The sequence below is a fragment of the Bubalus kerabau genome, chromosome 10 (genome assembly GCF_029407905.1).
Source record: "Bubalus kerabau isolate K-KA32 ecotype Philippines breed swamp buffalo chromosome 10, PCC_UOA_SB_1v2, whole genome shotgun sequence".
Taxonomy (NCBI): Eukaryota; Metazoa; Chordata; class Mammalia; order Artiodactyla; family Bovidae; genus Bubalus; species Bubalus kerabau.
The window spans coordinates 86,677,923-86,691,963 of record NC_073633.1 but is presented as its reverse complement, the minus strand read 5'-3'; the positions used below and the strand labels follow the sequence as shown (position 1 = coordinate 86,691,963).

The window sequence follows — 14,041 nt, the reverse complement described above, 5'->3', positions numbered from 1 at the left end:
GTTGACACTCGCTGTTCTGAAACATTCAGTCTCTGATCAGGGAAGTTCAGGGAAAGATGAGACGATTAGAAGGTCCAGCCTGATAACTCTGAGAATGGGCTGGGACATCTGTAAACACTGGGAAGACATAAACATCGGGGGAGAGGGAACAGGCAGGCCTTGTTCAGGGTGACTCGGGAATACCTAACCACACATTCTTGCACTCAAGCACACTCAGCCCTTCTAATCCATTCCGAGACAGTGCAGACAACAAGTGAGAGCCGATGCACTCCCCACCTGGCAGTGGGTCATTTCACTCTCACTCACAAACCTCCGGCTGCCTGAGAGAAGAAACACAACAGAGAAGTAGCCCGTGGAAGGAATGAAAACGCGGTCCAACTCTTGCCACCAGAAAGCACACAGCCCTCCCCACCAATCACACAGCAGCGGAGCAAAGCAGGGCTGTGCCTGGGTGGGAGTGGGCAGGGAGGGGGGCCGGGGAGAGAGAGACCAGGCCGAACCAGACAACACAAACCCTGTCTGCAGGCCCAGGGTGCAGATTCTCGGCTGTCCAGCCAAGACGGGAGGAGTGTGGAAAACAGCCTTGTCTGCTACGGCCAGCCCCTGCCTCTGCACCTCTCAATGACCCATGGTAATTAGGAGCAATGGAGAGCGTGGACAATTTCAACCCCCAACTAACCCTCCATCTCGATTTTAGCCCAGTTTATCCTTTGTTTCTGGGAACATTTTCTTCTTTATCATCTGTTTCTTTTTTCTTCTTTACTTAAAAAAAAATGTCCAACAAACATAAACATGAAAAGATTCAAGTTTCAGGTCCTTGGGCTGGTCTTTCTCTCTGGCTGCTGCATTCCAGAGAAGCTGCTGAAGGAAGGAACAGACAGAAAAGCTGGGAGGCTGGGTAACCAAACACCCGAGTGAGCAGGTATTGACGAGCCAGGCATATCTTGAACTCTTTGGAGAAGGAGCTGGGGAGCCATATAGTGATGGAGACCCAGAGGGAGACGGGAGGAGAGAGAAGGCAGAAGTAAGAGAGCATCAGCAGTGGTGGGGGCTCTACAGAGAAACTGAACCAATAGAAAAAAAGAAAAAATATATATATATTTGGATATGGCCATATATGTGGAGAGAGAGAGATTTATCTCAAAGATTTGGCTCCAAGCTGACAAGCTAGAAATTCAGGTAAGAGTGATGGGGCAGTCTCTAGTCCAACATCAATAGGTCAGGCCAGCAGGCTGGAAATTCAGGCAGGATTTTTATGTCACAGTCTGGAGGCAGCATGCCTTCTTTTCCAGGAAATCTCAAGTTTCACTCTTAGTGCCTTCAACTGATTGGATGAGGCCCACCCACACCACAGAGGATCATCTACTTTACTTCAAGTCAATTGATTATAAAAGTTAATCATGTCTAAAATAATACCTCTGCAGCAACATCCAAACTAGTGTTTGACCAAACTGACTACCGTGGCCTAGTCAAGCTGGCCCCTTAAATTAGTCGACACTGGGTCCCTAAGAAAAATGAGACCCAGAAAAAAGCCCAGTCTTATAGAAAACCATACACAGAAAAGCTGAGAAGAGTCATGGGTCCCAGAAACATGTATCAGGAAAGATGCCTCAGTGAATGATGCAATCTTCCCAGAGAAAGAACCAGAAGCTCTCCTCCGAGGGGAGGATCAGCTGGGAATTAAAGGCAGCTTTTCAGGCTGCCTCGACCAAGCACCGCCTATGTTGCAGACAGGGGAGTGGGGTGTGGACAGGGCCAACAAAAATGTCCTGAGAGCGATCAGTGCTCCTGGGGTTTCAGATCTAATGTGGGATCTGGGGTAACATGGAGATTGGGGCTCACAGAGAGGATGCAGAGGGGGTCGAGGGACTTCCTGGCCCCTGGGACTGGGTGTGTGCTGGCACCATGGCAGGCTCAAGAAGAGGTCAGAAAAGTCTCATAAGAGGCAGCAAGAAGAAAGAACTAGTCACGAGATCCTGACCTACCCTCATTCTAGGCCTCCTCCATCCCCAGAGCTTTCCCTGGGGGCCCCGCCTAGAGCAAGGCCTCCCTCTGCTCTCCTCCTGGACTCCTCACCCTGGGCACCAGGACTTAACAAGACTGCAATCTCCCAAGGGCAAGGGCCCTGTCGCAGCCTTCCTGACCCTTTCCCACATCCAGCCCTGAGCCCCAGCACCTCACTCATAGGAGAACCATGGAGACCCAGGTGTAAAGGATGCGCAGAGTGTACAGCCCCAGAACCCTGCTATTGCTTGAATACTTGCTGTGCCATCCCCAGCTGCAGGATTCTGTGCTAACCTGACACTCCAGAGATGGGTCCCCACGGCTGAGTCACTGCCAAGTGTGTGTGTTGGGGGCAGTGGGAGTTGGGGAGGGATGAGACCACAGAGTCTAGAAAAAGAAAATCTGTCCCTTTGACTCATCCTAGGAAATGCCACACTCAACCCTCAGACCATCCAGCACTAGATTTTCTTAAAAGAAAAATCAATACATGGTACCTGCCTGAAAAACAGGAGCAGTGTATCTATGCTGTAAAAGGAATTGTCCCACCGGGCCAAGAATACCAAGGAAAAAGTAGCGTTGTGTCGTCTACAATTACCCTGAAACCCTTCAAATACCTCACACCCACCTAGTCTCTTATCAAAAATGAATGAAATGCTGAAGGATAACACAAAATAACAAGCTAAAGTTTTTAACAAGTTAAAAAAAAAACCTTTCCTGAAATTCCAGAACATGAAATTCCAGAGGCATAAGAAATTGCGTGGCTCCTGCCTCAGGGTTGGCACGAGTGGCGTGTGCTCTGGGGAGTTTCACAGAGGATCTGGCCGATGAAGAAACTGCAGGAACAAAAGGAGGGACTGGAGGGACCAGGTTTGAAGGCACTGACTTCCTGTTTCCGAAGAGCCAGTCCTGTGACTGGACATGCGGACTCCAGGGAGGAGATGCTGCAGGATGTATGATCTCGGACAGTTCGCACGACACCACTGAGCAGCCCTTTCTATTTATTAAGCCACATGTGTCAGCACCTGCGACCGCTTTTCTGTCCTCCCGTCATGCCCAGCAGTGAGCTTCCACTTGGCTGTCATCAATCCCCTAGTCTCAGAGTCATCCAGGGACTCCAAGTAACCCCTGAAGAGGAGGGGAACCCACAGAACCGTTCCTCAGAGCTCCCTCTGAAACAGACAGTGGCCAAGAAAAGGACAGGTCTTGCCAGGGCAGGGAAGAAGCAGACCCCCTGACAAATAGAACAACGTCAACCCTTGAAACTGCTCAGGTGTGTATCAAGCAGGGGTGGACGTAGAGAGAATAGACACAGAATACGCACAGATTTAAAATGGTCACCTCTACCATGGGAATAGGTTTCTCCGAATGACCCTTTAATCAAGGGAGGGCAGAGGATTCGATGGTTGGATGGCATCACTGACTCAATGACCATGAATCTGAGCAAACTCCGGGAGATAGTGAAGGACAGGGAAGCCTGGCGTGCTGCAGTCCACAGGGTCACAAAGAGCCAGACACAACTTAGAGACTGAATAACATGATGCTAAAGCTGAAACTCCAGTACTTTGGCCACCTCATGCGAAGAGTTGACTCATTTGAAAAGACTCTGATGCTGGGAGGGATTGGGGGCAGGAGGAGAAGGGGACGAGAGAGGATGAGATGGCTGGATGGCATCACTGACTCGATGGACATGAGCCTGAGTGAACTCCGGGAGTTGGTGATGGACAGCGAGGATGGGGTCGCAAAAGAGTCGGACACGACTGAGTGACTGAACTGAACTGAACAACAAAGAGGCCTTGATATGAGAGCTGTTGATGGGCTCGGAGCCCTGGGCAAGGCCCTTATTAGTCTGGGCTCCTTTTTCTCATTTAAAATGAAGCAGTGGTAGACTTCCCTGATGGTCCGGTGGTTAAGAATCCAATTGCTAATCCAGGGGTAGTGGGCTTGATCCCTGGTCTGGGAACATTCCATATGTCATGGAACAACTTGACTTCTAGCAAGATGGAAGAAGCCAATTACAAGCCTGTGTGCTACCACTACTGAGCCCAGGCACCTAGAGCCCGAGCTCTGCAACAAGGGAAGCCACCATGATGAGAAGCCCATGCACCGCAACAAAGAGTAGCTCCCACTCATCGCAACTAGAAAAACCTGCCTGCACCAATGAAGACCCAGAGCAGCCAAAAATAAACAAATAATATGAAGACTCTTGAGAGTCCCTTGGACTGTAAGGAGATCAAACCAGTCAATCCTGAAGGAAATCAACCCCACATATTCATTGGAAGGACTGGTGCTGAAGCTGAAGCTCCATTACTTTGGCCACCTAATTTGAAGAGTAGACTCAGTGGAAAAGACCCTGATGCTGGGAAAGATCAAGGGCAGGAGGAGAAGGGGACGACAGGATGAGATAGTTGGATGGCATCACTGACTCGATGGACATGAGTCTGAGCAAACTCCGGGAGATGGTGAAGGACAGGGGAAGCTTGGCAGGGTGCAGTCCATGGGGTCGCAAAGGGTCGGAAACAACTGAGCGACTGAACAACAACAATACATCTCTTTAAAAAGGCAAATGCAGCAGGGGTACTAGAGGTGGCCACCGCCATAGCCCACCCCTTACAGCCAGGCCAGAGCTTCCCCACGGCTCCGGGCCTGAGCCAGCTCAGGCTCCCCCACCCCAGGAGAGCCCTAGAACCAGGAAGCAGCTGAGCACAGGGCAAGGCTGCCGTTTTGCCCCCAGGCCTCGCTCCCCCAACCCCCACTCCTGCCATGGCCGTACTGCGTCCAACTGCCTGTGGCTTAGAACCCACCCCCGCCAAACAAAACTAACAATGCCCGCCTCGTGTCCCCGACACACCCACTCACAGGCGTGTGTGCAGTAGGCTCTGTAAATAGGGCCCGGTGCTCGGATGAAGTGCTGTGGGTCAGGAGGCGTAAGGGAAAATTACAAACCAACCAGCCTGTCTAAATAATTTCTCTCTGGGGCACCTAAAATGGGCATGCACGGTTCACCGTTGTCTGAAGTCGTACCCTCTGTCTTCCCACACAGACAGATGCTGAGAACTGGAGGAAAACAAGATCTAAATTCTACAGAAGATACTTCTTCTAGGATAGACTGTCCCAATATAGCATATAGGCACTTTTTTTAAACTTTTTCCCCAAAGCATCACTGACTCACAGCCACTCGAATTTTAGAAAAGGCGCCATCTCTATTGACTCATGCTCATATGACCCTTCCACCAAAAAGAATATGAAACTCTTCACAGTGGTTTTGCAATGACAAGTACTCAGAAGTGGCAAGCTGGCATCTCTGTAGTTTTTCTCACCAACTTCGATGACCTTGACCTGACAAGCTCTTCCTTTAAGGACAAGAGCTAGCAAACAAAAATTCAGGTGAGAAGGAAGGAGGGGTCGTGGAAGGGGGAGATGGAAGAGAGATCTTTTTTAGTTTGTCAAATAAAGTATCATAATTTCACTCTTCTCCTCCAAACAATAACGTGGCACATATGAGTGTGCTCATAAACTATATACCCTGTCTACTTCCAAAGTCTTCTTACAAATAAACCCAGAATGAGGCTGCTCAGACCAAAGCAGAGATGGCAGCTGACTTCTAACAAGTTGGAAGAAGTCAGTTACAATTATCTCAGCAGGGCCTTCGATTAGTTTTTTCTTTTTTTTTTTCCAGCAGCAGAGGCCAAAAGTAGAACATTAGGATGTGGTGTGTTTGCTCTTACCACCACAAGCATACAAACTCAATAAAATCTTTGCTAGTGGAGCAAGTTCCAGACCCCTCCCAGTCACACTGCACCTCTATGTTCCAAACAGACAACATGGGGTGAAGGAGCAAGGCGACTGGGAAAACCGATCTTAAAACAAGATTAAAATGGACTGTGAGGCTAGGCTCTCTGGGGCCTCCAAATGTGTTTCAGATTCTCTTAGCAAAGGGAGAACTTAAGAAAGGCCTTTGTTGTCGGAGAGAAAGTCATAAGAATGACCACCCATCCCCATCCCTGGCTCTTATTCTACTGGCCATGATGGACCAAGACACCTGCAGAAGATACGTGGGCAGACATCCAGAAGGCCAGTGATAGAAATAAACATCAAGGATTTGTTTTTACATAGATATTTTAAATGCACCCCAGCCCAGCCCCATCCGCGGCTGCTAACGTTAGTGGATTACTCATTCTTCCTTCCAATCACGTCATGCGCAAGTCTCCAGGTGGCTGTGGGGTATTTGCTTACAACGGCTACCGCTGGTTTCCCTGAAAACTGTTTGTTTTTCCAGGCCTCAGGTCATTACATCACCCCGCGGTTTCTGGGCAGACCAAGAGCACTGGTTTAGGGGGTGGGGGATCCAGCTGGGAGGTGCTACTGCCTTTGTGACCCCAAGTCCCAGCTCTAGGAGCAGCCATCCCAGCAGGAACTTCCAGGTAAGGGAAGTGTATCCAAAAGGTGACCGAGGGGCCCAAAGTAGGCCTAGGAGAGCACTGTTCCGACCCTGGCAGGTCAGGACAGGATGCTGAAAACAGCTTACTTGTGATTCGGATGGTATCTGAGGCAAACACTCTCACGTTCAAGGAGGGCGGGGGTGCATTTCCACCTGTGTCCCCCCTGGTGGCTGGTCTCCAGGGAGCAGAGTTACCAGCAGCTGCTGCATTTGCAGATGGACAGAAACAAGGTCTGCCAGGCAAACAGGTGAGGAAGGAAAGACACAGTCTATTTGAATTGAACCCACAGCGCCAGGTGCTAGGGCCTCTTGAAGTCAGATCATGACGTTAACTAGAAAAGACGGAGATAAAGGAAAGAAAGGGATGGGAGGAGAGAAGTCAAAGGACCTCACAGGTGGCCACCGGTGAGAACCAGGCCAGGAAAGAGGGAAAGGGCTGTAGTACACGCCTTCAGGGCATCGTCTGCACGAACAGCAAAGTGAAGGCTCACACGACCACATTTCCTGAGAGAGAATATTTTCCTAGAGGAGAAAGCACAGAATTTTGTCACACAGAAAGAGAGAGAGGGAAAAAAAAAAGACTTTTATAAATCACATGCTGTAGCAACATGTCCGCATGTAACAAAATTAGAAGCAGTTAAGATATGGATGAAAGATGAGATGAAGCCTAGTTTTTGTCATTTCTTGGATCTCTGTACTCTCTTCTCTAACATGTAAGTGATTACAGTTTTTTTTTTAATCTAGTTATAATAAGAAATGCTTTGATCACTAGCCCCTGGTACCAAAATCTCAGCAAGAGTTTGTTTTCTTATAAAAGCAGTTTGTTTTCTTATAAAAGTGTTTTCTTATACACATGTTTCTGGCCAGCACGTGTATATAGGAGAAGATGCTCGCTGTTAAATTCTAGGATGTTCGCTACCAGGTGCATTGTCTGCCTGGCTGCAAGAAGAACTCCTGATACAAAGGAGGCGAGAATCAAACACAAGTTCAACAGGCAAACTTGCTGCTGTGGACCCTGCCATGTACTCAGAGGGTGACCCTGACCATGATAAGCCTACGACAAAGCCTTAAAAACAGGGACCAAAACCTTCAGGAGGAGGGAAGGAGACAGGATAAGTCTGCAGGCCTAAGTGTCATGTTGTTGCAAAACTTCAGCTGCCCGGTGGAACCTTTCCAACGTCAACAGTCCCCAGGCCAGAAACCAAGCCTGGCGTCACAGGGTCTGAGCGTGAAAGAAGGATGTTTGGGGTGTAAGAGAAGCTGGGATGGCCTTTTTCCTCTGGGAGAGAGAGAGCTGAGGAGGAGAGGGCTCACTCAGTCGGCTCACAGAGTTCCACTCCAACCTCCCCAGGGGTGTGGGTGGAAGCTCTCCGGACTCAGAATCTTTCATCAAACTCTAATGGGGAAGTGTCCCAGGGGCCCCATGCAGAGGCTGCTGTCCATTCCAGACCCCAGACCCAGACAAGTTATCATTCAAGTCTATGTGACTTCTCATCAAACCAAGTGAAATCATGTGAAAAGGGGCCAATACAACACATCAAGGTAGTCCATTGAGGTGTTTTCAATAATTTATGTGCTCCTACTGTGTGCCAGGCCTTTTAGATACACTGAATTCTCAGGAAAATCCTGCAAGGCATTAATGACTTTATCTAATAAATAAGGAAATCAAGGTTCAGGGTAGCTAATTATTAACTTTCTCAAGGTCACCCAGCCTCTCGGTAGGAAGCAGCCAGTTCTACTGTTGTTCAGTCACTCTGTGGTGTCCGACTCTGCGACCCTATGGACTGCAGCGCACCAGGCTTCCCTGTCCATCACCATCTTCTGGAGCTTGCTCAGATTCATATCCATTGAGTTGGTGATGCCATCCAACCATCTTGTCCTCTGTTGTTCCCTTCTCCTCTTGTCTTCAATCTTTCCCAGCATCTTTGCATCAGGTGGCCAAAGGACTGGAGCTTCAGCCTCAGCCTCAGTCCTTCCAATGAATATTCAGCACTGATTTCTTTTAGGATTGACTGGTTTGATCTTCTTGCAGTCCAAGGGACTCTCAAGAGTCTTCTCCAACACCACAGTTCAAAAGCATCAATTCTTCAGCTCAGCCTTCTTTATGGTCCAACTCTCACATCCATAGAATTGCCTGATACCAGACCATGCTCATGCCATTACATGGTTGAGCTCTTCTGTATACAAAAGATTCCCTACCCTCCCACCTAAGAAGGCCAAGCCTCAGGATGCTTTCTGGGCAACCCACTTGTGAGAGCATGCACGGGAAAGGATGTTAAAGCTCACAGGAGAGGTGAAAGTGCTACGTGAGCCACCTGAAGAATTTAACGCTAATACAGGCTTCCCACGGCACGTCAGCAAACATCTCAGGAGACACAGCCCCTACTTCCAAGAAAGAGACCACAAAATGTGAGAAAGACACACTTCTACTCACGATCCCACCCACATGCTTCTACTTCAATCTTATATAGGCTTCCCTGGTGGCTCAGTGGTAAAGAATCCGCCTGCCAATGCAGCAGACATAGGTTCAATCCTTGGGTTGGGAAGATCCCCTGGAGGAGGAAATGGCAACCCACTCCAGTATTCTTGCCTGGGAAATCTCATGGACAGAAGCCTGGTGGGCGACCGTCCATGAAGCCACAAAGAGTCAGACACAACTTAGCAACTGAACAACAACAATGCAACAATCATATACCAGCAGCCAGCACACTTTTTTAATGTAAAGGATCAGATCATATTTTAGGCTTTGTAGGCCAAACAGTCTCTGACACAACTCTTTAACTTGACAGTTACAGCATGGAAACAGCCATAGATGACTGTACATAAACAAATGGACATGGCTGTGTTCAAATAAAACTTTATTTGCAAAATCAGTCATGAGGCCTTTTGCCAACCTGTTATGCACGTATGAGACCTGATGGCCTTCACACAGAATTACATCAAAAAGGTTGGCAGGCACTCTGTCAGTATTACCACTTGACCATGATGGAGAATGTCCCAGTTTCTTAGAAAATGCCCACGGTATCAATCTTTGATAATGATCTCTGGTCTCAGTTTCTCTCTTGGAACCTTTAGCTCTCTCCCAACTATCTTGTCCTATATGCCAAACTCACAGATATAACTGGGGCCAACCATGGAAAAATAAGGTGACTGGGCCCCTCTGACAAAAGTAAGGGGGTTGTACCTGCCTGGAAACCATTTCTCAGCATGACCCCGTACTCATGCAGTTGGAAACTACTCAGAGGAAGAAGGAGTGGAAAGAAGGACTTGAGTGGAAGCAAACATTATCAAACTTGACATCGCCCTTCATCACATACAAAGAACATAGCCCCAAAGTAGGCACTGTATTCCCAGAGAAATTGTTTTCTTCAGCCCTACCACTTACTACAAAGGTCCACCTAGTCCAAGCTATGGTTTTTCCAGTAGTCATGTATGGATGTGAGAGTTGGTCAATAAAGAAAGCTGAGTGCTTAAGAATTGATGCTTTTGAACTGTGGTGTTGGAGGAGACTCTTGAGAGTCCCTTGGACTGCAAGGATATCCAAGCAGTCCATCCTAAAGGAAATCAGTCCTGAATATTCATTAGAAGGACTGATGCTAAAGCTGAAACCCCAATACTTTGGCCACCTGATGCAAGGAACTTACTCATTTGAAAAGACCCTGATGCTGGGAAAGATTGAAGGCGGGAGGAGAAGGGGACAACAGAGGACGAGATGGTTGGATGGCATCATCAACTCAATGGACATGAGTTTGAGAAAACTCCAGGAGTTGGTGATGGACAGGGAGGCCTGGCGTGCTATAGTCCATGGGGTTGCAAAGAGTTGGACATGACTGAGCGACTGAACTGAACTGAAATGAACCACTTACTAGCTGTGAACCAGGACATGTTACTTCCTCTCTCTTGGCCTTTGACTCTTCATCTATAAGACAAGGACGACAACACTTATCTCAAGTGTTATGGCGATGCTCAAAGAGAACACATAGCTGATACAGGTAGCTGATAGCTGTGAGGACAGTGACAATTCTGTCTTTATTGATGAAGATCCTTTCTGCTGCATCCTTCTCCGAAGCAATCAAATGCGTTAAGCAAAATTCTCTAATAGATATGACACACAGGCACTAAAGCCCTTGCCTTCACAGAGTATAGCCTAGATAGAGAAATTAACCACTGGTAGGTGAAAAAGGGGTTCCCAGGTGGCCCCAGTAGTAATGTACCAAACTGCCAATGCAGGAGACAGAAGAGATATAGGTTTGATCCCTGGGTCAGGAAGATGTCCTGGAGGAGGTCATGGCAATCCACTCCAGTATTCTTGCCTGGAGAATCCCACGGACAGAGCCTGGCAGGCTACAGTCCATGGGGTCGCAAAGAGTTGGACATGACTGAAGCAACATAGCACACACAGGTGAAAAGAATCACAAAAGCAGTTGCTAAAGGTCAAATGTTTCAGGCAAAAAGTACCACATAATTTCAGAGAGAGCTCTCCCTCCTATCTACCCCTTGGGCACCAGATGAGAGGTGAGCCCCCTACTGGGGACTTTTTGCAGATACCACTTACAGATAGCACAGGTACCAAGACTTCTCTTTGACTTACCATATTTGCTTAACAGTGAGGGAAGAGTGGAGGAAAGGTCGAAGAAGAAGCTTCCTAATAGATGCTTCTGCTTAAGGTGACAATTACAAATTCTTTCCTAATTAAGGAATTCTCACTATAAGCAGTATCATTGAAAGTGAAAAGTGAAATTCGCTCAGCCGTGTCCAGTGCTTTGCCACCCATGGACTATGCAGTCCATGGAATTCTCCACGCCAGAATACTGAAGTGGGTAGCCGTTCCCTTCTCCAGGGGATCTTCCCAAGCCAGGGATCAAACTCAGTCTCCCACATTGCAGGCGAATTCTTTACAGTCCTAATTTTCCCACCAAAGATGATGATAGTAATAAATATAATGTAGTTACAATTTATCATGCACTTACTGTTTATCACTTAGTCAGGCATTAAGTAATATACAGACTAACTTAGTTAACCTTTACTCACCATCCTTTAAGGGGGAGATTATTATTGCAGCTGAGCACTGAGGCTTGGTGGGGAGGGAGGGAGGCATTTGACCTCAGTGGGTGTTTGACTTCACTTGATTTGACTTCACTTGACTTCACTAAGCGTTGGAGCCAGAAAGAGAACCCAAAATCAGTGTTTTAACCATGGCCCCTGTTCTGTCAAAGACTCTGGCCCACAGGATGTCACATGGGCTCCTTCCCACCCGTGTCCCAGGTCTCCTCCAGCTTCTGTCAAACAGGGAACCAGACATGGGCCAGGGTCCTTGGCCAAGAAAATCAATCGATGCCATGTGGCTTCACCTCACGGTCTAAACCATTCCACGCACCCCAGTGTCCACAACCTTTAGGACAAAGCTGGCAAACCATACAGATAACCAAAAGGGGGGCAAGGACAGCTCACTCATTCACTGATGCTCATACAAAACTCTGCCTCCCAGGTGAAAGGGATGTATCTTTAGTTCACAGTCCTTGCTATTTATCAGGAAAAGATGATATGGCTAAATTCAATAACCAGGCAGAAATATGCCAAGTGGCATTTCTCAGAATGAAGTCTGAGGCTGAAAGAAGAATAAGTCCCCCTGATAGAGAAATAAATTGGGTCTGTTAATAACACATTGATGGACATCTAGTTTCTATTGATGGTAAATGAACTTTATCAACTTTGGTCTTCATTGATGGTAAATGAACTCTATAATCTGATCACTCTTCAGAAATTATTACCTTTCTATAAGAATTCCGGTTTCCCTGGTGGCTCAGTGCTAAAGAATCCGATTGTCAATGCGGGAGACGTGAGTCTGATATCTGGGTCAGGAAGGAAGGAAATGGCAACCCATGCCAGTATGCTTGCCTGAGAAACCCCATAGACAGAGGAGCCTTGTGGGCTACAGTCCAGGGGTTCGCGAAAGAGTTGGACACGACTTGGAAACCAAACAACAACTACAAGGGTTCAACCAGTACTAAAACCTGGACACTTACAAGATCTTGAAAGATCAGATTAGAAAAGACGTGATTGCAGGCAGTTAGTTAGAGCCTTAAAAACACATAGATCCAAGGTTCTTAAGGTTTGAAGTCCAACTTCTCTATGCCCAGCCATTCTTCCAAATCCTTCTGTATTGCACATAGAAAGTCAATTAAAATATTAAAACATACCATCAAACTATTTTTTTTTAGCTAAAAGGATCAACTACTTATGAAAGATGATCCCTGAGTCCTAATTGAAGACAATTAAAGTTGGAAGAGATTAACTCATCTCATCTCCTCATTTTACAGCTGTGGAAGAAACTGAAGGCCAAAATGGTGAAATGACTTGCCCAACCCCACACAGTGACAATCATGGAGTAACCATGTGGCACCCATGGGTAGATCAGGTATGCACATAATCCAAGGCAGATAATTTACCTGAATTTCTTATGTTGGTGTTGTTCAGTTTGGAGTCCTTGATTACCAAGTGCTTAATCCAGAGAGTGGGAGCTGTGATTTCTGGAAAAAAAAAAGAAGAAGAGAGAAAATAAAGTCTGGGCAACAGAGAGTATGAAACTTGGGATGTAACCCCCAGACTTTTTAAAAGCCTGAGGCATCAAAGATAGAGCCATCTCCCTCATCCCATGTCCACTTCATCCCAACAGCCTCTTGCTTCCTCCCTATGGAAGCTCCTCTCTATCTGCTCAGAGGAGCCAGCTAGGGCCTCTTGTGCTGGGAGGCAGAGTGGTCAGAGTCCAGAGGCATTGAGCCACTCCATCCAGGAATAAAAATATTATCCCAGGAGGTGAGCAAAATGGGCCAAGCCAAGTCTCTCTCAGCTGCTTCCCTGGAAGAAGATTTAAAGGAAATAAATCAACAAACCAAAGCCAAAGAACCACAGAGACCATTTTGGAAGAAACAGCTGAGCCAAAGCAGCTTTTAGCTCGCTGAGACTCTGCTCCACATGGGAAAGAAAGTAATGGGCCTAATGTGTGCTCCAATCTTTTTTCTACTGGTTTCTCATCAAACAGAGGCTAAATTCTTCATCCAGAGAGCTCCAGGAGGCCACCAGGCTCTCCAGGGCTGGGGTCACCCAGTGGACAGGTGATGTGGAAATCTGAGGATGCCCCTGAGCACTGGAGATGAGACCTTTCGTGAGTACATTGGAAAGGTCTTCCAAGTTGACGTGGTCTCCATTTCCTACCCAGACTGCCCAGGGTCCAGGGTCCCAGACTCGCCAATGATCTAGGACATTTGTGGATCACAGAAACATTTGAACTTCTAGGCATGAACACACATGTGTTCCACTCCATGGCCAGCTGCAAAGGCTATCTTGTGTTTCTGTCTAGAGCTGAGCCTGGGCTAGGGCCATCCTTAGCCAACAGTTCCAACAAGTGGCATCACTTCTTTTTGTTCCTCTGTCTCACTGTCCAGTCTTAGGATCCAAGCCTGGATATACTCAGCTGAAAGCTGCTAAAAGGTTGCTGTATATTGCACTGAGTGCCACATCTCGTTGTCAGACTTTCTAGAAACTGCACTCTGCCAAGATTCCTGCTCCCCCTCATGGGAACCTGGAGTATTTAGCAAA

At 47.4% G+C, this 14,041-nt stretch overlaps 1 protein-coding gene across 3 annotated transcripts in view; it reads right to left on the bottom strand.

Moving 5' to 3' along the window:
* The window catches only part of SMOC1 (SPARC related modular calcium binding 1), a 146,944-nt gene that overhangs the window by 24,838 nt on the left and 108,065 nt on the right, over positions 1 to 14,041 (bottom strand). For all 3 annotated transcript variants that reach the window (XM_055538462.1, XM_055538463.1, XM_055538464.1), the window contains exon 7: positions 12,892 to 12,972. In XM_055538462.1, the coding sequence (XP_055394437.1) occupies positions 12,892 to 12,972 (81 nt within the window). The remainder of the gene's footprint in view (positions 1 to 12,891; positions 12,973 to 14,041) is intronic.